We start from the raw sequence: 22,162 nt of genomic DNA on the forward strand, positions 1-22,162 counted from the left end.
ACACTACGTTATGTAATAGTAATCTGTTTGCTTTCCGGCCATATAACTTGTTGTACAATAACCGGCCTCATCACCAAGATCTGCTCTCAAAAGTATATGCCTACCGGTATTTTTTTTATGAGGGGTAGTATAGAAAGGTTCCCCAAGTACATACACCCAATGATCTTTATAGTGGACAAACAGGCAAATGCAACAAATACATACATATATATATAAGACTTAGCTGAATGTGCGCTGGATGTGATAAATCTTTCTTACGATGGTCAGAATTGCATTATTTGTTGCATTCGCCTCATCATTATCTGTCTGTCTGTCCACTATACAGACCATTGGGTCGATGTAGGGGAAGGGCTCCTAATATGGACCGGCTCCTAATATGGACCACCACCAACTAACGGCGCTAGAGCGCTCAAAAACGTTTTATTCGCTGTATTCACCCTCTTTAGATAACTTGCACATGTCAAAACAGTTGCAGAAACACAAATCTCAAAACCGTTAGGCTTTTTCTCTGTTTTCACTTTTGGCAGCGTTCACTCTAAATTTGCCGCCTAAAACGGACTCGTTTCTGTCTACAGCCAAAGCTTTTATCAAACAGAAATGGCTATATATGACAGCTAAAACCGTATTTGTTACATTTTAGCAGTGTTGACCCCGAGTTTCTACTGCAAACAAAAAATAATAGCAAAATCTCAAAGTATGTGCGAGTCCCCTAATGTGGACCACCTTCAACAAATCGAAGAAAATAAAAGCTAAAGGCTATTTTCATTAATTTATTAAGAAGCTTGCTGGTAATAACCTATAACTAGCCCTCGAGATTTAAAAAAATGCAACGAAAAGTCTTCTTTTCGTGGAAGTTGATTATTTCACTTATTTTCACTCTGTTTTTGATAAGCTTCTTTAGTTTCCTGGTGTGCTTCAAATAATACTCTCATCAACCCGAAACAGATAAATCTAAAGCATATTTTAATTAGGCTGACTTGTACACTAATTTGTATCATGTTATTTTGAAATATAGGGGGCTTTTTACAGTGATTCGTGAAGGCCGCTTCACTAGTCCATATTAGGCGCCCAGGCTCCTAATATGGACCCTTTGTGATTTTTCCTGTATTTAATTTTTGCTGAATGTGTATCAAAGCTATTTTACTCTAATTAGGCCTAACGGTTCACCTAAGAAAGAAGGACTACCAAACACAAAATGAAACGTTTTTGCACAAAAACAAGCTAGTTATCAGCAATAAACAAAAAGTGGTCCATATTAGGGGCCCTTCCCCTACTTGTGTGTGTATTGTTTTGTCTAAAGCTAAACGTTCCATTAACTAATATTCTAGTATTTTAACTCTTCTAAAGAGTGTACATGCTCTAACACCATTCTTCTACTTGAACACATAACTACAACATTTTGCAGCATGTCTTATTTCTATGCAGAGTGGGTTTCTTTTTCTTTTAATGGATTCATTTTATAACAGACACTTATGACAGCCTGCAAACTTAAATCAGCAAGAGTCCATTTTGTTCAGGGAGCCTGCAAGTTGTTGATTTCTGATCTGTCCAATGGGAATGGGAGTGTTATCCCATTTTAGAAAAAAGGGAAACAAAAAAACAAAAAAATAAACAAGTCGCGTGAAGCGATATAAAAACATTTAGTCAGTCGGTATCAACACGATCAACACGACAAACCAGTCATCGCCGAGACTCTATTAATTTTAGATAGTCTCGGGGTCACGCTCGTCTCCGCGAAGCATGCGAGCGCGTAGTACATGCATTTACTGAACCTATTTCCTTTCATTCTGCGCTCATTTTTAGAGTAAACACGACATATCTAATATTTTTGAATTCAGGAGAAGATGATGAATACAAAGCAATCGATTTTTAATCGGCTTCTGAAAATTCAATGTTTATGACAAATTTAATGAGCAAACTAATTAACTAATTGTTAAGCTTACGAGCTGAAATGCAATCCCATAGTCCGGACTTCGTCGATAATTGCTTGACCAAAATTTCAATCAATTTGGTTGAAAAATGAGGGTGTGACAGTGCTGCCTCAACTTTCACAAAAAGCCGGATATGACGTCATTAAAGGTATCTATCCAAAAACCTAAAACAAACATCTGGGGATATCATACCCAGGAACTGACATGTGAAGTTTCATAAAGATCGGTCCAGTAGTTTTCTCGGATTCACTTTATGCACACACACACACACACACACACACACACACACATACTCATACACACACACACACACACACACACACACACACACACATACTCATACACATACACACACACACACACACACACACACACATACACACACACACACACACACACACATACATACATACATACACCACGACCCTCATCTCGATTCCCCCTCTATGTTAAAACATTTAGTCAAAACTTGACTAAATGTAAAAAGAAGAAACAAATTGCACATGTCTGTGGGGTTTTTCATATTAATCGTATACACAAGAAGCATGGTATTTGAATGTAATATTGCTGTCAATATTTGGTCGGAAAAAAACCGTCCTAGCCATAATTATACATGCGAAACTAAAGTAAGAACTTAATCGGCGATGTAGCAAAATGAGAAAAAAAAGTAATTTTGGATGAACATGTATTCGCAACCGAGTGTGTCGACATCCTTTTTGAATTTGTGCCTGTCTGCTTTACGTGTTTACTCATTTTGTTTGCCAGTGTTATAATGTGTCAAAGAATAAATAGATGTGCAAATATGTGTGATTAAACAAATCCTACCTCCGGTCCTTTGCTAAACTGGTACCACTTTCACGCTCAGTTTGTGGTGTAATATGTGCATATGATTCCTTTAGGCAGTTCTTCATCATTTCCAAAATGTGTAGTTTCAGAAATAAACTACAGAAAAAAAGATTCAAATGATTGCATTCACGAATATCGTAAATTCTCTGACCACTGCCAACTCGTAACTTGATTCAAAGACAGGTACCCTTCAAATAGCCCGTAAGCACATTAACAAAACCGAGTCAGATATATAAAGAACTGACTAATGAAAATACCCTTAACACGTCATGAAAGCGATGTCACATGATGTAAAAAACAACAACTAACCAATCAAATTATCTGTCGGCAGTACTTTCCATGGCGGCAGTCCAACAAATAGAGGAGCGTTGAGGAAGACATACACCATTCACCAGGCGATGTCGTGTAAAGTGATTGCAACCTGGGTAACTGTAACTTTTCTGTGTATATTCGGCACCCCCGCTCAAACTCTGACTGGTTGATTTTGTTTGCAATTCTGACATTCGACATCGAAAGTTTTGATATTAACCAAACTGCGCCCTGAAGTGTCTTCTGTTTGAATGTAGTTCGTGGTTTTCAGTGTGATGCGTGTGTTATTGTTTGCTAGTGTATTGGGTCATTTTTCACAGTTGAGGCCAGTGGACACCGTGTAAAGTGGCTGACCTTTCAATGTCTATGCAACAGATTTTAGCCATATATCTTGGTTTTCCTAATAAACCTTTCCCAAACGTATCCTCGGAATCAGAGGGAAGCTACGGATACCTCCATTGAATGCTTTTCTGTGTTGCGTCAATTATCAACATTTGGAAGCAATCGATTAACTATCGCAACTTGGGCATCAGAGGATGTGACATGGATTCAGATATAATGAAATTATTTCAAAAGACAAAGACATAAAACCAAATGCATTATGAAATGTTTGTATGATCCATTAACTTAAGTTTGAATGGTAGAAATCGAAAAAATACCTTCCATTCACCATTTGACAAATCTCATTTTCATTCAAAAAACCTGACATTGTAAGTCTTAAAGTGGAGTCCAGCTTTGTAGAATGACCCTAGTACAAAACATTCGCACATTGCGCGATTATTCACATTTTGCAAACCTATTTAGCACCTATGCGCGCTTTATGTATTTTAGTTTCTCTTTCTTTCTTGTACCCCTGGTCGCACTGTAAGTTTGGGGTTTCGTTTGCCGATTGTTTTGTCACAGTGTGTTTGGCACAGGTTAGTGTAAGTTTGGGGTTTCGTTTGCCGATTGTTTTGTCACAGTGAGTTTGTCATTAGGTTAATGTAAGTTTGGGGTTTCGTTTGCCGATTGTTTTGTCACAGAGAGTTTGCCATAGGTTAGTGTAAGTTTGGGGTTTCGTTTGCCGATTGTTTCGTCACAGTGAGTTTGTCATAGGTTAGTGTAAGTTTAGGATTTCTTTTGCCATTGTGTTTTTAAAAGTTTGTTTTTCATAGGTTAGTGTAAATGTGGGTTTAAATTTCCCTATTTCTTTGTCTAAGTGTGGTTGGCGCTGTTTAATGCTTGGTAGCTGGCTGTGTTTAGAATAACAATGTGAAAACTATATGGGCAACAATCTGTCATGGCGTCGAAAGAAGGAAAGAGCCCGCTTGAATTATTTGGCAGGCTCCTGCTTCTAATAAACTTTTTTTGCAAAGAACATTTTTGTGTTGGATGAAAGAGGATGAATGGACGAACGTTTTGGTATAACATGGCAAATTTATGCCGTAAGCAATGATGTATAACAGACTTGTGATTCCAACCTTACCTAGTCATTCTGGAGAAAAAAGCGTTACGCGATTTTGGGTGCTTTCAGTTTTGTAAGAACTGTACTCCGAACACGTGCGCGACCGGTAAATCCTTCATACAAACCAGACAGGAAATGAATGCAGTGTTTAATGAGACCAAAAATGAGCTCGACGGAGCTGCCAACTTCGTTCATTTCGCTTGGAAAAGTGATGCGAGATGTACGTTATTATCCTTGTGTAAATTCGGTATCGGTCAGTCAAACGGTCGTACAGTCCGCGGTAAATGTAAGATGGCCGCCAAAGATCGATTTCGAGGTTCACACAGTCTACTAAGTCTAAAATAATATTTAAAAAATTGCTTGCAATGCATGCTTTGTCTGTGATTCGTGAAAATCGACACGATTTGTTGATTTTGTGTAAAGAAAAATTACTTATAACCAAAATAAAACGTTCTCGTTTTGCCGAGATGTTGTGACAAGCGTGACCTAACTAGTCTCCCTTGGTCATTTGCATATGATCTATCAATGACAACAGGACTTTCACACCTACGTGCGAGATGGACGAGCCCAACCCTACGGGTAAGTGTGCATGGTCGTCATCCAAATAGTAACGTACATCACTTTTGAGAATGAAACTGCTATAAATCGAGTGATTTCTTACGAAACATGATAAAAACAATGTTTGAAAGGAAAAAGTATTCGTACCTGAATGATTCAGTCGAAAATCGAATGTTGTTGAATTTTTTTTGGGGGGGTTGTGGTTTTGTGTAGGTGTTAGTGGTGCTTGGTTACCCATAGGTCTGTGACATTCTTAGTTTATATGATCAAAGCTCATTGGCAATTGCAAATATTCTTAGGGAGGTATGTTAGTCATGCTATCTAATTTTTACATTTAGTCAAGTTTTGACTAAATGTTTTAACATAGAGAGGGAATCGAAAAGAGGGTCGTGGTGTATGTGTGTGTGTGTGTGTGTGTGCGTGCGTGCGTGTAGAGCGATTCAGACCAAACTACTGGACCGATCTTTATGACATTTTACATGAGAGTTCCTTGGATTGATATCCCCGAAGTTTTTTTCCGTTTTTTTCGATAAATGTCTTTGATGACGTCATATCCGGCTTTTCGTGAAAGTTGAGGCGGCACTGTCACGCTCTCATTTTTCAACCAAATTGGTTGAAATTTTGGTCAAGTAGTCTTCGACGAAGCCCGGACTTCGGTATTGCATTTCAGCGTGGTGGCTTAAAAATTAATTAATGACTTTGGTCATTAAAAATCTGAAAATTGTAAAAAAAATTAAAACAAGAGGCGAAGCCATCAAGGCTCACGTAAGAAATCGACAAACAGTAACACACACACACAAACACACACACACACACACACACACACACACACACACACACACACACACACGCACACACACACACACACACACACACACATAAAGAGCATAGGTGAAACTGTGCAAGAAAGCGAGACACTAGATCTAGATCTGTCTGTCTGCATGTAGCCTACTTACAGGGACACGACTGCCAACTACATGTAGTCTCGGCCCGCTCAAAATAATAATGACCGAGACTTTCAGTACTTCCTTCGCGTGACTTCTAACCCTCTTACGTCATAATGTGACGTCAATGTAATGTGACGTCTTCAAATGTTAGAGTTTCTACCACAGACATACACACGCACGCACGCACGCACGCACGCACGCACATACGCACATACGCACGCACAGACAGACAAAGTTACGATCGCATAGGCTACACTTACGTGAGCCAAAAATATAAAACGATCCAAATTTACGTTTATCTTATTCTCCATCATTTTCTGATTCCAAAAACATATAAATATGTTATATTTGGATTAAAAACAAGCTCTGAAAATTAAAAATATAAAAATTATTATCAAAATTAAATTTTCGAAATCAATTTAAAAACACTTTCATCTTATTTCTTGTCGGTTCCTGATTCCAAAAACATATAGATATGATATGTTTCGATTAAAACACGCTCAGAAAGTTAAAACGAAGAGAGGTATAGAAAAGCGTGCTATCTTTTTCAGCGCAACTACTAAACCGCTCTTCTTGTCAAATTCACTGCCTTTGCCATGAGCATGAGCGGTGGACTGACGATGCTACGAGTATACGGTCTTGCTGAAAAATTGCATTGCGTTCAGTTTCATTCTGTAAGTTCGACAGCTACTTGACTAAATGTTGTATTTTCGCCTTACGCGACTTGTTGTTATTATTATTATTATTATTATTATTATCATGAGAGCTTATATAGCGCGAACCACAATTAACCGTTGCTCTCCGCGCTTTACATATTAATTTCTGCCGTTTGAAATTGAATTTTTTTTACAGACAAACAGACATTTTTTACACACAATATATAACGCATTCACATCGGCCAGTAAACCTCAAGCCATTACGGCGAATATTTACTTTTCGCGGCCTATTATTCCAAGTCAAACGGGTATTTGGTGGACATTTTTATCTATGCCTATACAATTTTGCCAGGAAAGACCCTTTTGTCAATCATGGGATCTTTAACGTGCACACCCCAATGTAGTGTACACGAAGGGACCTCGGTTTTTCGTCTCATCCGAAAGACTAGCACTTGAACCCACCACCTAGGTTAGAAAAGGGGGGAGAAAATTGCTAACGCCCTGACCCAGGTTCGAACTCGCAACCTCTCGCTTCCGAGCGCAAGTGCGTTACCACTCGACCACCCAGTCCATTTCAGGCTGTTTTGTTTTCCGCAGGCAAAATATAATTAAAACTAATGAAAAAAATGTGTTTCAATTTGCATCCGGCAGTTAGGGTTAATTATCTTGTGTTTGGGGATGTTACTTTTTTTTTTTAGATGGGATATTATATTTGGTTTGGGGTTGTGGCTCCATTTTATCTGTGGGCAGGTATTTAAGTGTATGAAAGACATTACAATTCCAGGCAAGTGTTTCGTTACAATGGAACTTGGAAGAAAAGTGTTGTTCGGCAGTACAGTAAAACCTGTCCCTAAAGGACACCCTTGGGGTATGGTAATGGTGTCCCTATTAGACAGGTGTCCTTTCTTCACAGGTGGAGGGGCTGGGGCAATATTTTACAAAGAACACGTAAAATGTACAAGACACTTTTTGTCAATTCTGGAGTATGTATTTATTTTTCAACACAAAACACAAGGTAAAAACTTAAATAAAATTACTTAAATAAAATAATCTATGGATAAAGCTCGCGTAAGAAAATTACGTCACGGTCGAAAGTCTTTGACGTCAATTAATGCATCATGACGTCATGCCTACCTGTAGTCTTTTTCTCTCGGGCGGTGAGTGTGTGTGTGTGTGTGTGTGTGTGTGTGTGTGTGTGTGTGTGTTCATTTTGTGCACATGTGTTAGTGTTACTGTTTGTGTGTGTGTGTGTGTGTTGTGTGTGTGTGTGTGTATGTGTGTATGTGCAGGGGCGGACGAGGGGGGGGGGGGGGCACTGGGGGCACGTGCCCCCCCACCGAGAAAAAAAATTGGAAAGCTGATTCTATGACCATTTCTAAGTTCAAATGGCACCAGATGGCACTATTTTTTTTTCCGAAAACAGATGGGTGACGATTGCACTGACAATGAACCGGAAGGAGGTCCTGTCTCAAGATATAAACAGGTCCTACAATCACATGAGGCTGCAAACACAATGTCATCGTTTCGTGATCAAGAAAAGCAGCGGTTAGTGCAATACTGGAGAAATCTCACTGGAGACAAGAAAGAAAACTACAAATTGCAGAACCGAATAAGACAGCAACGTTTCCGCGAAAGAAAAACAGCTGCAGAGGGAGAGTCCTGCAAACGGGCCGTTCTTGAAAAGCGCCGAAAGCGGGCTGACGATGGCAGGCTCAAAATGCGTCTATACCAGAGGCAGCGGCGGGCAAACTTGTCGCAGGAGCAAAAGGACCTGGCACTTTCGCGGTAAGAGCTTTTTTGTTTTGTTTGTTGTTTAGGCTTGGATTAAATTTTGACATAGCTGTTATAATATGAACAGTAACGGATCAAAAGTCTGGTGGCACATTTCATTATTTGAGCTGAAGGACAAGCAACTGTTCGGGTAGATTTTGGCCAGACAAAACTGTTTATTCCTCGGTTGACTTAGTGATGTTTTGTTTTCAGGTCGGCTTATTAATATATTTCAGCCCCTGACAGCCCTCATCTGTTATGTTTTTCAGACGCATGGAGCTGTACCTCTCGAAGAATGCAGACTTCCAATTGCAGACGCCTGCGTCAGCCTCCCTGATGCAGTCTGCTTTCGATATCAACGCCAAGGCCACAACAACACCCCATTTCCAGGAAACTGCTCCGACTGACTACGCCCAGCCTGCAGAACTGAATCAAAGCGATTGTGAAAATGTGTCAGGTGCTGAAGAGTCTCCATCCCCCACTCCAACTGTCTCTCATCCACATGTTCCTCTTGATCTCTTCCTTCGTACAGGCTCACCATCTTCACATGCAATAACTGGCAGCGCCCACCCGTCATCCACCCCCGTGTGCACGGCTGCTCTGCAACGCAAGGGCTTTGCCTCAAAGAATGCCTTGAGACAGGCAGTTTTTCGAATGCGGCGCAACGCAAAAGTGCCAGCTGTTCGAGAGAAATATGTGGAGGTCAAAGTGCATGACTTAGAGACGGACATGAGCAGCCCCAGAAAGAAGCTGCTCTTCAACCAGAGTGGACTTCATTTTCAAGGCAAGAAAGCAACGCCCAAGAAGAAATAGGGGAAATTCATGCAGAGGATCAAGGTCTACATGGATGCACTAAAAACCACAAAAGACAAGGCGTCAAAGAGAAAACGCATGGAGCTGCTCAAAGTCTTAACAGGGCCAGAGCGAGGGAGTAAGTCAGCTACTAGCAAAGCCTTTGGTGTCAGGTGGCACTTTGTTGGGAAAGCTTCTATATATGACGGATCTCGAAAAGACAGAGTTAGAGGACAGTGGGAAACTTCTCCCCAAGGATCTCCGCAACAGCGTTCTGGAGTATTTTGAGCGTCCAGAGCATGCCGTGGTGTGCCCTGGCAGAAAACTGGTGAAAAAAGATTTGGTGCCAAAGCGAGTGCTGAACAAAACCTTAAAAAAGATGCACAAGATTTTTAAGGATGAGACGGGCAGCGAAATTTCAATGTCGGCGTTCCGAAAACTCAGGCCCCAGAATGTGCTGACAGTTGATCACACCAAACGGACCAGCTGTCTGTGTCCGAGTTGTTCAAATGTGGCCCAGAAGCTTGAGGCCTTGAGACCATGGCTTCATGGTCGGAACATGAACGATATTTATGATGCAGTGAACTGTACAATGTGCCCGGTAGAAGGCGATTCTGGACCATCTTGGACCTGTATTGACCGCAAGTGCCCCAGTTGTGGGGTTGACCAGCTGGACAGAGTTCTAGGAGATCTGCCTCTTAACTGCCATGTGGAATGGATGCGATGGGAGACGGATGACTCTGGCAGGAAAGCCAATTTGACTAAGCAGGTGAGTGGTTACATTTTAATTTGTTACTGTCAGTCTTATGTCATTATAAGGAATACCGCTTTGTTAGAGTTCACCTTTTTGCTACTGGTGTCTCTATTAGAATGTTACATTAAGACTTAAGCCCCCAAAAAACTCATTTTTTGCACATTTTGCGAACATTGACACTCTTGCTGTTAGACTTTGTAACGACAGATATAAACGTTCAATACAATTCAAAATGGTGTTTGTGATGGTTTCATATCATTGTGAGGTCAACTAAAAACAAATGAAAAAAAAAGCCTACCTTCTGGCCTTATTTTTTGTGGTCATGTTACCCTAAACCAACATTTTGTTTTCTCCCTTTGCTAGCATTCTATCACATTAACAGCTGCTTCCCCATAATGTGTTATATCTGGGACTAGACGAAGCTAATTTTCAAACATGATGCCCAAACAAACATGAAATAAAGGGGTAATATTTCTCAAACTTAGTCACACCCCAGACTAGTATTATTTAGTACTATTATTACTTTTGACCGCAGTATTAAAACAAATTGACATGAAATAGTTACATTTGACCTGTGATGTTCCAACCTGTTTTTAACATAAGCATGCTTCTCACTGACTCAAAGTCAAAGGGTATAGGAAACTAAAAGGGGCTTTCTTTTCTTTCTTTATTTGGTGTTTAATGTCGTTTTCAACCATTCAAGGTTATATCGCGACGGGGGGAGATGGGATAGGGGAAAGGGGGGAGATGGGATAGAGCCACTTGTTTTTTGTTCACAAAAGCACTGATAAAAAAATTGCTCCAGGGGCTTGCAACGTAGTACAATATATGACCTTACTGGGAGAATGCAAGTTTCCAGTACAAAGGACTTAACATTTCTTACATACTGCCTGACTAAAATCTTTACAAACATTGACTATATTCTATACAAGAAACACTTAACAAGGGTAAAAGGAGAAACAAAACCGTAAGTCGCCTCTTACGACATGCTGGGTAGCATCGGGTAAATTCGTTCTCGTCCCAACCAATATGGGACTCCCCCTAACCCGCGGGGGGTACTAAAAGGGGCATCAGCTTTAAAAATAATAGGATTTATGTTCGTACCAGGATTATGAGTTCTATATTGCTAGTGTCTGCCTCTTTAAATTGGGACATGTAATTGGATTTAACACCTATTCTTATTTTACTTCCTAATCCCAGGGGTTTGCCTGTATCTTTATTATGTATTGATTAACCTTGTCTCTCCGTAAGCAACAAGGCTGAAAGAACTGAAATACACGAATTCATACTTGACCATGATATTGACGTGATGTTTTTGACTGAGACGTGGCTGAAGTCCAGAGGAGACGGCGCTAAGTGCCGTGACCTAACACCACCCAGCTACAGTATGCAGTCGTTCCCTCGTCCTAGAAGGGGAGGGGGTGTCGCGGTGCTGTTCAAGGACAACTTCAAGCCCTACATTTCTTTTACAACCTCCTTCCCGTTTGACCACCATTCCTTTGAACTAGCCCAGATCTCGTTGACCTTGCCCCAGAAGACAATACACTTCTTTTGCATCTACCGGCCGCCCCCAAGTAAGGCAAATAAACTCACCGACGCTATGTTTGTGAAACAGCTACTTGATCTCTTTGAGTACACAAACATCATCCACGGATCACCCTTGTTCCTGGGTGATTTCAACGTCCACTACGATAAACCCCAAAATCCCCTCACTCGTCAAATACTTCCATTGCTGGTGACTTTTTCCCTTGCCCAATCCGTCACTGAACCGACCCACGTCAAAGGGCATATACTGGATTGGCTGGTGCACAGAGAGAGTGATCAGTTAGTACTGAGTACCGTTGTTTCCAGTGCTATTACCTCCGATCACTCCTGTGTCATGGCACAACTCAACATCACCGTCCCCCTTCTTCCTCCTGCCGTTGTGACAGTCCGGAATATCCGTGCCATCGACCGATCTGCTCTAAACGACGATCTGCTAGCCAGCTTGTCCAGCTGCCCGTCCCTGACGGCAGACGATTTCAACTCCTGCCTGCAGACGACGTTGGATGCCCACGCTCCTGCAATGCAACGGACTATTTCCAGGAAAAGGAGCGCTCCGTGGTTCAATTCTGTCAGCGAGGACGTCAAAGCAGCCAAGCAGAACAGGAGACGTGCTGAGAAAGTGTGCGAGAAGACTGGACTAACTATTCATAAACAGATTTTCAACTCCGCCAAAAGAGCTGTCACTAAGCTTGTTCATGTTGCAAAAACAAACTACTTCTCAGAACAAATTAGAGAGTGTTTGTCATCTAAACAGCTATTCAGCATCACTAACAACGTACTTGGAAACAAAACCCCATCCCCACTTCCCACCATCTTTCCGTCAATTGAACTGCCACAGAGATTCTTGAACTACTTCATGAACAAAATAATGACCATTCGAGACAATCTTGACAAAACACCCCCCTCCCAACAATCTGATGCTGGATGCTGGATGCTGTTTTCACGGCAAACCTCTCTGTCAGTTTGAACCTGTGACTGAGTCCGATGTGAAGAAAGTGATTTTGAAGTCTGGTACAAAAACCTGTGATCTTGATGTTTTTCCAACACATTTGCTGATTGAATGTTTGGACACAGTGTTACCTCACATTACCTCCGTCATGAATAGTTCAATTCTCTCTGGCACTTTCCCGTCTGTCATGAAACAAGCTCTTGTCAAACCCCTGATAAAGAAATCATCCCTCGACCGCAATGATTTAAAGAACTACAGACCAGTTTCGAACTTGTCGTTTCTTTCAAAGATCTTGGAAAGACTGGTCTTGCTGCAACTTAATGCCCACCTCTCATCAAACAATCTTCTCAGCAGCTTCCAATCGGCTTATAGACCTGCCCACAGCACTGAAACTGCTTTGTTGAAAATTGTGAACGACCTTGTGATGGCTCTCAATAACGGTAAAGTGTCTGTTCTCACGCTTCTCGATCTGTCCGCTGCGTTCGACACCATTGACCACTCAATTATGACAGCCCGCCTTGAGGCAACTTTTGGCATCACAGGTTCCGCACTGTCCTGGTTTGAATCCTATCTCTCGAATAGGATTCAAACAGTCGTGGTAAACGGCATCAGTTCAGAATCCACAGTCCTTCAGTTCGGTGTTCCTCAGGGATCCGTGTTGGGTCCAGTTCTTTTTGTTTTGTACATGAACCCCCTCTTTAACCTCGTCAAACAGTATCCTATCGATCACCACGCCTTTGCAGACGACAACCAGTTGTACAAAGACAGTGAGATTGATCAAATTGATACCACTGTGAGTGAAATGGAAGACTGTGTTGTTGCTGTAAAGGCGTGGATGACGGCTAACAAACTACAGCTAAACGACTCGAAAACTGAATCCATGCTTGTCAGGTCCCAGTACAGATCTTTCCCTGAAAATTCTTTGCCTTCTAGCATTCATGTCGGCGATAGCGACGTCAACTTTGTCTCTTCTGTGACTAATCTTGGCGTTACCTTCGACCACTTCCTCAACCTTTCCCAGCACGTCCAAAACATCCGCACAATTGCGTACAGTAACTTAAGGAAAATCAGTTCTATCCGCCACTATCTTACCCCCCAAGCCGCTCAAACTCTAGCCTGTTCTCTAGTTCTATCCAGAATAGACTATTGCAACAGCCTGTTCTATGGCTGTGATCAAAAACTTGTCGAGTCACTCCAAAAGGTACAAAACTCTGCCGCCAAATTGATATATCGTTCTAAGAAGTTTGATCATGTCACACCACTTCTTCGTTCCCTTCATTGGCTTCCCGTGTCCGCTCGTATCAGATACAAGCTTGCTTGTATCTGTTTCTCTGCCAAATTTGAAGATGGCCCTAAATACCTCAAGGAACTGCTCGTCACATACGACAATCCCTCTGACTACAACCTCCGCTCACGCGCTGACAGTCGCAAACTGGAAACTCTCGAGCGAAGCTTGCCTTCTTTTGGAGATCGCTCGTTTGCTTCTGCGGCTGCCATTGTCTGGAATTCTCTCCCTTCCTCCGTTCGCCATTCTGCTTCTAAGGACTTTTTCCGCAGTTCCCTTAAAACGCACCTTTTTCGCGAATCCTTGTAAATTGTCCTTGCCATCTTTATAGACTGTTAGAGGTGAAGTTAGATTCGTTGTTTGAGTGTGTCTTTTTTGTATAGTTGCTTCAGCTTTGATTGAGCCATAGGGTTGTGTATGAAATTTGCATTTAGTCTTTCTTTTTCTTGCTGAGTGTATGTACAGTCTAGAGAGGAGACGGACATGGTGTGAGCTTGTCCAGGGGGGTATATGAACATCTCAGTGGCAGGGGGATGGAAGCACTTGCTAATGAGTGGGAGTGTGTATGCGCGTGGTGTGCACGAGGATATGCACGTGAGTGATATTTGTAAATGTGTATTATGATAATATCATCTTTGTATTTATGTGACCAGCTGGCCAACAGAAATAGAAGAGGCAGAAGGGGAGATAGGCGGAGGGTGGTAGACTCAAACTCCCATCTTCTTATTCTTCTTTTATTTTACAGCCTGTAATCATAATACACAATAATGAGTAAAATGACCACAAAACAATACATTGATTATATTGAGTACATTGATTATATTCTTCTGCAGATGTAATACATACAAAGTCAAATCAAAACAGTTAGTTGTTCAACAAAAAAATCAGAGTATCAACAGTAGTAATACTGTAGCAAATAATAAGGCATTTAACAAAGGAATGCCTCAACATAAACATAGATAAAGTAGACAATAGCAGAATGCACTGCAGGCCTTCCCATAGGAATATATACATGAATCAAATGAATCATACGGTGACAACAATTAAAGTCCAATACAATATAGGCATAACATAATATAATACAATAATAACATGTGAGGAATAAGAACAAAATCCAGTGTAAACGTAATTAAAAATGGGATAACCTCACACACCTCAGGACAATTTCCTGTCGGTCACGGTCGACATCTCCTGTGTGAACAGCTCGCTCAGGCTACACCATGCTGACTGTAAACAAATACCTTGTCTACTCAGTGACTCATTCCAAAAATACAAGTACAATGTCTAATCAGAAGGGAAAAGAGTATTTATTATCATCATCGCCTGCGTGTATACCTAAACATTTTAATCGGTTCCGCCTCCTAATTGAGCGTGATAAGGAGAAGGGGGAAGGAACGAAGGACAAGGGAAGAGGAAGGAAGGGAAGGGGGAATACTCTTGAACAATTAATCAGCTACAGCGCGGTACATTCCGAGGTACCTGTCAAGACTCTGGCGCACGCGCGCTGTGCGTTTACTGCCCGACCCTAGCAGACACAGCGGAAGGGAAAGGGGGAAAAGGAAAATAGGGCCACGCCGTGGGCGCTGTTCTCACTTATTCATTAAAAACAGAATTGTATTCGTAATAGGGAAAACCCATCTAATGCAACTGATTTGGACCTTAGTGTAACTTCCATACAATTCATACAACTCGCTATCATATAATTCGACACACGTTTTTATCTAACAATCACAAGCAATAAAATAGCTATCCGTAACCTATCAAACCACTTTTCATAATAAAACAATTCTAAACAATATCTTTACACACTCAAACTAGAAAAATACAAAATATCCGTGAACAACTATCAAACATACATTTCTTAAATCCTGATTACGTTTAATAAAAACTCAATAATTCTTTCAACACAAAATTCAATATTTCGCAATTATAAAACTAAAAATACATCCAGAATACATACTTTTAAACTAACAACAAAACATCTATACAATCTCAAATAAAATATAAACGTACCTTCTTGTGCAGGACACAAGTTACAAATTCACCTCTGGGAACAGAGTTGGCAAAAAAACGTCTTATGGTTTCGGAGTCAGGAAAACAAAGAAAGATATTCGCGCCACAACCGAGGATATCAGGAACCAATTACCTATCCAGTTACTACGCCTAAAACATAGTCCCTTCATTCCACAGAGAAATCCCAATTTCTCTTCAAAAACAAACTATAAAAATATATGTATCAAAACATTACATGACTTATGCAGCCTATTCTTCTCTTCAACCCTTATGAACAATGTAAATTTAAACAATACAATAATCATTATCAATACGCCATGCATATTCATGAGAATTTGGCCTTTTTGCTGATTCTACAAATAATGATGCCACAGAAACCAACGACCTCTGCACGGGAAACACCCCGGCATCTACGATATCTCACGTGCCAGAACTAACTAGCGTTGACAGCGATAAGCACCGTGCGTGAGAATTAGAGACAAAGAGAGAGGGAGAGAGAGAGAGAGAGAGAGAGAGAGAGAGAGAGAGAGAGAGAGAGAGAGGGGGACAGACAGACAGACAGACAGACAGACAGACAGACAGACAGACACATAATCTCATCCTGTTACAATCTCATTATTCTACTTTCAACTAATTAAAAGCTGGAGCTAAAATGATAAAAAAACCAACAACATCCAAGTTAGATTCCTACGCATGTCTTTGTCGCTGAGGTGACAAGGTGCTGATATAAACAAGTCAGGCTCCCTGATAGCAGCAGGCTAGGGACTTATAGTCCAGCCAGTGCATAGAAACATAGAGTAAGGAAAATAATTCGTCTGCTACAGGGAAGGGAATAAGGACACATACTCATAGCAGTACATGTACAATACAATATAAAAACATTATAATACTAAGATGCTAGAACTACTATGCATGCAAAAACAGAACAATTATATACAGTGATAATAAATGAGTAATAAATGATACACAAATAATAAAAAGATTATTTGTGGGGTCACACATCTCCCCAGCTTGAATTTATGGTCTCCATAAAATTATCCTGCAATGCTATGCAAAATACATGTTTGGAAACAGACACCTTGACTTTAACCCAAACAACGCGTGATTACATAAAAAGCAAAGTTGACTGAATGCACCATTGTCATCCAAAACATGAGTGATATTAGGTACAGTATAAAAACAAAAAACTGACAAGGCAATGTCAACACATGAAAATGACAAGAAAACGCAAAACACAATGTGGTCAACAACCACATGTTCTGGTAGTTTCAACCACCTCAAAAATAATAATCTGGATTTCAGCTGAAATCATAAACAGGTACAACTAACCACGCTGTGAAAACCTTCACACATACCGAGCAAATCTTCATTGGTATTTAAACCTAACATGTAGCATGGACATCTTTAAATGTACCCATGGACAAGAAAATTGAAGAAAATACTCCATCAACCATGGGTGAATCTGGTACCCATACATCTTGACAATAAGTATTTCTGAGCTTTACGCTATTGATATTTATACTGTCCATTTAAGGTTTGCAGTAAACAATCTTCAGAAATACTATGTCACTTCCACAGAACCACTATTCTGTTATTCTCAAATGACTGACAGTCAGTTACTGGATGTGTTAGACCACATTAGCAAGACAACATCCTTTCTGATAATTTGCCTAGTCAATGCAACAGCAACTGATCTGAACAACATCTGGCAACTTCTCGCTCAGCGGAGCAACACAACTTGTTAACTTACAAGACACGTCAAGTTAACAATCCTCAGAGACACGCAGTCATGAAATAATCAAGCCTACTGACAACAATCAGTACTACTCCTCAGGTTACAAAAATAAAATACAAAATAAGCAATGCATCAAATCAAATAACACAAACTGAAAAGAAAAAAACAAACCACAAAGAGTCCGGAAAGAATCAGTTCCAGGGTTTCGTCATCCCTTTTGCAGTTCTGGTTGACCGACGCAAGGGCGCAGGTGCAGCAGGTCGCACAACAGGAGGTACTACAGGCGGTGGTGGGGCTGTTGCTGTTGGTCGCGCAACTGGAGGTTGCCTGACTGGAGGGGGTGGGGTCACTCTGACAGGGATCTTGGAAACGGGCTCGGATGGCAAGATGAGATGCCACTCCAGATATTCTGTGGTGGTCGGCTCAGGTTCCCTATGGGCCTCAACAGTCGGTGCCTCCATAGTTCCAAGTGGTTGCACTGTGGGTCGCTCGAAGTACTGGCGGATTTCATTTCTTGTCACACGCTTGGGGTCGCTGAGCCCATCACGAGGAGCGATGAGGTATGGGCCTCCGTTCTGTCCGGGCACTTCCTTGACTACGAAAAGGCGTTCCCCCCAGAAGTCTTGGATCTTTGCTCGGGACTTGAACCGTTGACGGGTGACGACAAAATCTCCCGGGCAAAGATCGGGGGCGACAATTCCTCTGTCATGGCGCTCCTTCCTCCTCGCTGCCGCTTCCCTCTGCCGCTCCCCAGCTCTGTCATGAGCCATCTTCAACCGTTGGACGTGCCCCGCCAACCAGTCCATTGGTCGGACCTCCTCCCGTCGGTCGGGCTCTTCACCGAGGAAGAGGTCCAGCGGGAGACGGGGCTCGCGCCCAAACAGCAGGTAATGTGGTGAAAAACCTGTTGAAGAGTGGGGAGTGCAGTTGTAAACTTGCACCAACTCGCCCAGATGTTCGGGCCACCGCCGCTTCTGCTCAACGCTCAGAGTCCGCAACAGGTCATGAAGGGTCCGATTAAATCTCTCCACTTGTCCGTTCCCAGCTGGGTTATAGGATGTTGTGCGACTCTTTTCAATGCCGTAATGTTCACACAACTGCATGATCAGCTCCGCTTCAAAGCACCGCCCTTTGTCTGAGTGGATTCGCTGCGGAACGCCATATCGCACAAACCAGTTGTTGACTAGGGTCTTGGCTACTGTGGTTGCGGTCTGGTCGGTGGTCGGCACGGCCACGGTGTACTTGGTGAACACGTCCGTGATCACCAGAACGTTTTCCTTTCCGCTGCTGGAGGGCTCAAGTACAGTGAAATCGATGGCAATGACCTCCAAGGGCTTGGTGGCAAGTACGTGTCCCATGGGTGATTTTCCTTTGCTTCCCTTCTTCGACCTCTGACAACGCTCGCAGAATCTGCACCACTCGTTGACCGTCAGGTGCATGTTTGGCCAGAATGCTCGACGCTGTAGGATCTGAAGAGTTCGTTCGGTCCCTTGATGCCCACACCTCTGGTGGCAAAGTTCCAGGAAAGTGTCATGAAGGCGCTCGGGTACTACAAGCTGGTTAAGAGTTCCCTGGATTGGGTCGACAACGCGGCGGTAGAGGACTCCATTATCCATCCTGAGTTTCCCCAGCTGCCGCAACAGAGCCCTCGCCTTTCCATTCATCTCTGCAATGTATCTTCCCCCCGGGCGCTCTTTTCCTACATACGGCAGGATTGCCGCAATGGTAATATCATCCCTCTGCATCTGTGCGAGCTCGTCCGGCTGGATAGAAGGGAAGGGACTGGCCTCTGGAACTTCAATTTTCACCTTCTTGGCACCGTCGTGTGCCCGGTCAATGTCGCCCAGCTCCGGAGCCGAAGCTAGATGCACGACCATCTTCTCTGCTCTCACCTGTTGGGTGCAAGAGATGGCTACCAGGTTGTCGTCATCACTGTTGGTAGTGTCGGTTTCCATGGGGTATCTGCTGAGTGCATCTGCGTTGGCATTCTCTCTGCCGGCACGGTACTTGATGACGAAGTCAAAACAAGCCAGCTCCGCAGCCCAACGCTGTTCTATGGCGCCCAGCTTGGCTGTCTTCAGATGGCTAAGGGGGTTGTTGTCAGTATAGGCGCTGGTCTTGGAACCTAGAAGATAGTGCCTGAATTTCTCGCACATGGCCCACTTAAGTGCGAGCAACTCCAGCTTCAGGCTCCCGTACTTCGTGGTGTTCTTCTCCCCTCCTCGCAGAGTGCGGCTGGCGTAGGCGATCACCCGTTTCTGGCCGTTCTGCTCCTGACTCAGTACCGCACCAAGTCCATGCAAGCTGGCATCAGTTTCCAGGATGAAGGGCTGGGCGAAGTCTGCGAAGCCGAGCACCGGGGATGAGACGAGCGCCGATTTGAGCAGGTCAAACGCCTCCTGGTGCACTGGTTTCCACTCAACGGCAGTCTTCTTTCTTTTGAGATGGTCTGCGACCAGCTGGTGGAGTGGGCTGGCAATCTTGGAGAACCCCTTCACAAAGCGCCTGTAGTAGCTGGCTAGCCCCAAGAATGAACGCACGTCCTTGACCGTCCTAGGCGTTGGCCACGCCTTGACTGCGTTCACCTTGGACTCGGAGGTTGCAATGCCCTGGCCTGAGACGGTGTACCCCAGGAACTCTACGCTGGATCTCGCTAGGTTGCACTTCCGTGGATTCAGCTTCAGTCCCACCTCTCGGAGTCGATCAAACACCACCTGCAGCCGCTGGAGGTGTTCAGGGAAGTCACGACTGTACACTAGGAGATCGTCGAGGTAGATCAAGAGTATCTGGAAAACTAAATCGTTCATCGTGCTCTGCATTAGACGCTGAAACGTGGCAGGCGCTGTCGATAACCCCATCGGCATGCGAAGATATTCGAACAATCCGAACGGTGTACAGAAGGCAGTTTTCTCTCGATCGGCGGGGCTCATCGCGACTTGATGATAGCCACTGGCGAGATCAAGCGTCGAGAAGAGTTTTGCTCCACCCAACGCATCTAGAGAATCGTCGATTCGGGGTAGTGGATATGCGTCGGGGATCGTCTTCTCGTTCAGCTTGCGGTAGTCAACGCACAGCCGGATGGAGTTGTCTTTCTTGCGTACGATGACTACAGGAGACGCGTATGGGCTGGAGCTCTTTTGCACAATCTTTTTGTCCAGAAGCGTCTGAATGTGCTTTTTCACTTCATCCAACTGCGAAGGGGGTATACGTCTGAATGGCGCAGATACCGGGCGCTGGTCACGAAGATGGATGTGGTGCTGCACTCTCTCCGTAGATCCGAGATCGTCATCGTCCTGAAAAAACATGTCCACATTCTTGTTGACCAGGTCTCGCAGTTGCCTTCTCTCCTCGGGGGTACACTCTGCATCGTCGAGATCTACGGGGCAGCGTCGTCCGCTGGCTGTATTGACACTTGCGTTGTTAGTAGACACGTGGATCCTATTGCAGGTAACATCTACACTAGCAAATCCTGTATGCACTTCACCTAGAATATCTTGAATCTTTCCTATCACTGTTCCTTGATTCAAGACGATTCCTTCATCAGTTATGTTGACAACCTGGACAAAAATGCTGTTCCCTTGAACTAAACTAAGAGTACTAGCTACCATCAATCCTTTGATCTGACTGTCGCTAAGTGCTTCAACTAGAACCTCTGTCGGTTTCTGTCCTTTCTTCTGGTTCCCCATTCCTGTTGCTCTGATGGTCGCTGTTGATCGGGGCGGAACATACTGGGGCTTCCCTCTTGCTACTCTGGCCAGTCCTCGTACCGTTTGTGGCAGTGGTAGCACTCCAGTAGGGAGCTCCTGCAGGACATTCATGCCGATGATGGCCTGATGAGACTCTTCTCTCGTTGGCGTGATGAGAATACCTCTATCCCGAATGACCTGGCCGGAGACCTCTATGTCTACCTCGACATATCCGACATACGGCACCTCCAGACCATTTGCAGCGGTAACTCTCAACACTCCCTCGACTGGTCGCGGTCTCTGGCTGCTCACTCCGAACAGCTGCCTGAAAACGGCTTCCGAAATCATGCTGACTTGAGAGCCGGTATCGATCAGCGCCATGATCTCGTGTCCCTTGATCTTAACCGGTAATGTCGGGGAAAGTCCTACCAGCTTCTTCATTGAGTCCTGCGCCAGATCTTCCACAGCTCGACTCTTCACTGCGGAAGGGCCCCGTTTCCCGCTGTACAGAATCTACGAATATGGCCAGGAGATCTGCACTGGAGGCATATGGGTCTTCCGTCTTTCGTGAACTCTAGTCTTGGTCTGTTGACTCCCCTTTGTTGTTTCGACGCGTGTTCTTTCAGCTCCGCTAGCTCTGACCTGAGGCGTTCCACTTCCTTGGTCAGTTCTCTCACCGTTCTGTCGGTGTCGGTTGACGCAGCTGCAGCGTTGCTTGAGGCCGACTCTCCAAGCTCCTCGCCATTCGTCCATCGGATGGCTCCTTCCCTTGCCTCAAAGAAGGTGAGGTCTGGGTTGTTGTGAGCCGCCTCTCGAAGATGTTTCGCTGGCAGTTTGTCACTCAGGCGATCTAGAAAGTGATCCCGCAGTACCGCATCTCCCAATGGCGCCTGCTTCTCCATCTTCTGTCTTGCCGTCAGATCCATAAATGCTCTATTTAAT

The 22,162-nt window shown here is 43.4% G+C and overlaps 1 protein-coding gene and 1 long non-coding RNA gene across 2 annotated transcripts in view; one reads left to right on the forward strand and one right to left on the reverse strand.

Annotated features, from left to right (window-relative positions):
* The window catches only part of LOC138964039 (isatin hydrolase-like), a 15,188-nt gene extending 10,734 nt beyond the window's left edge, over positions 1 to 4,454 (forward strand). Inside the window, exon 5 of the mRNA XM_070335918.1 lies at positions 3,109 to 4,454. Within this exon, the coding sequence (XP_070192019.1) occupies positions 3,109 to 3,138 (30 nt within the window). The 3' untranslated portion in view covers positions 3,139 to 4,454. The remainder of the gene's footprint in view (positions 1 to 3,108) is intronic.
* LOC138964044 (uncharacterized) overlaps positions 1 to 22,162 on the reverse strand; it is a 428,123-nt gene that overhangs the window by 304,550 nt on the left and 101,411 nt on the right. The window lies entirely within an intron of this gene.

The sequence above is a fragment of the Littorina saxatilis genome, linkage group LG4, assembly GCF_037325665.1.
Source record: "Littorina saxatilis isolate snail1 linkage group LG4, US_GU_Lsax_2.0, whole genome shotgun sequence".
Taxonomy (NCBI): domain Eukaryota; kingdom Metazoa; phylum Mollusca; class Gastropoda; order Littorinimorpha; family Littorinidae; genus Littorina; species Littorina saxatilis.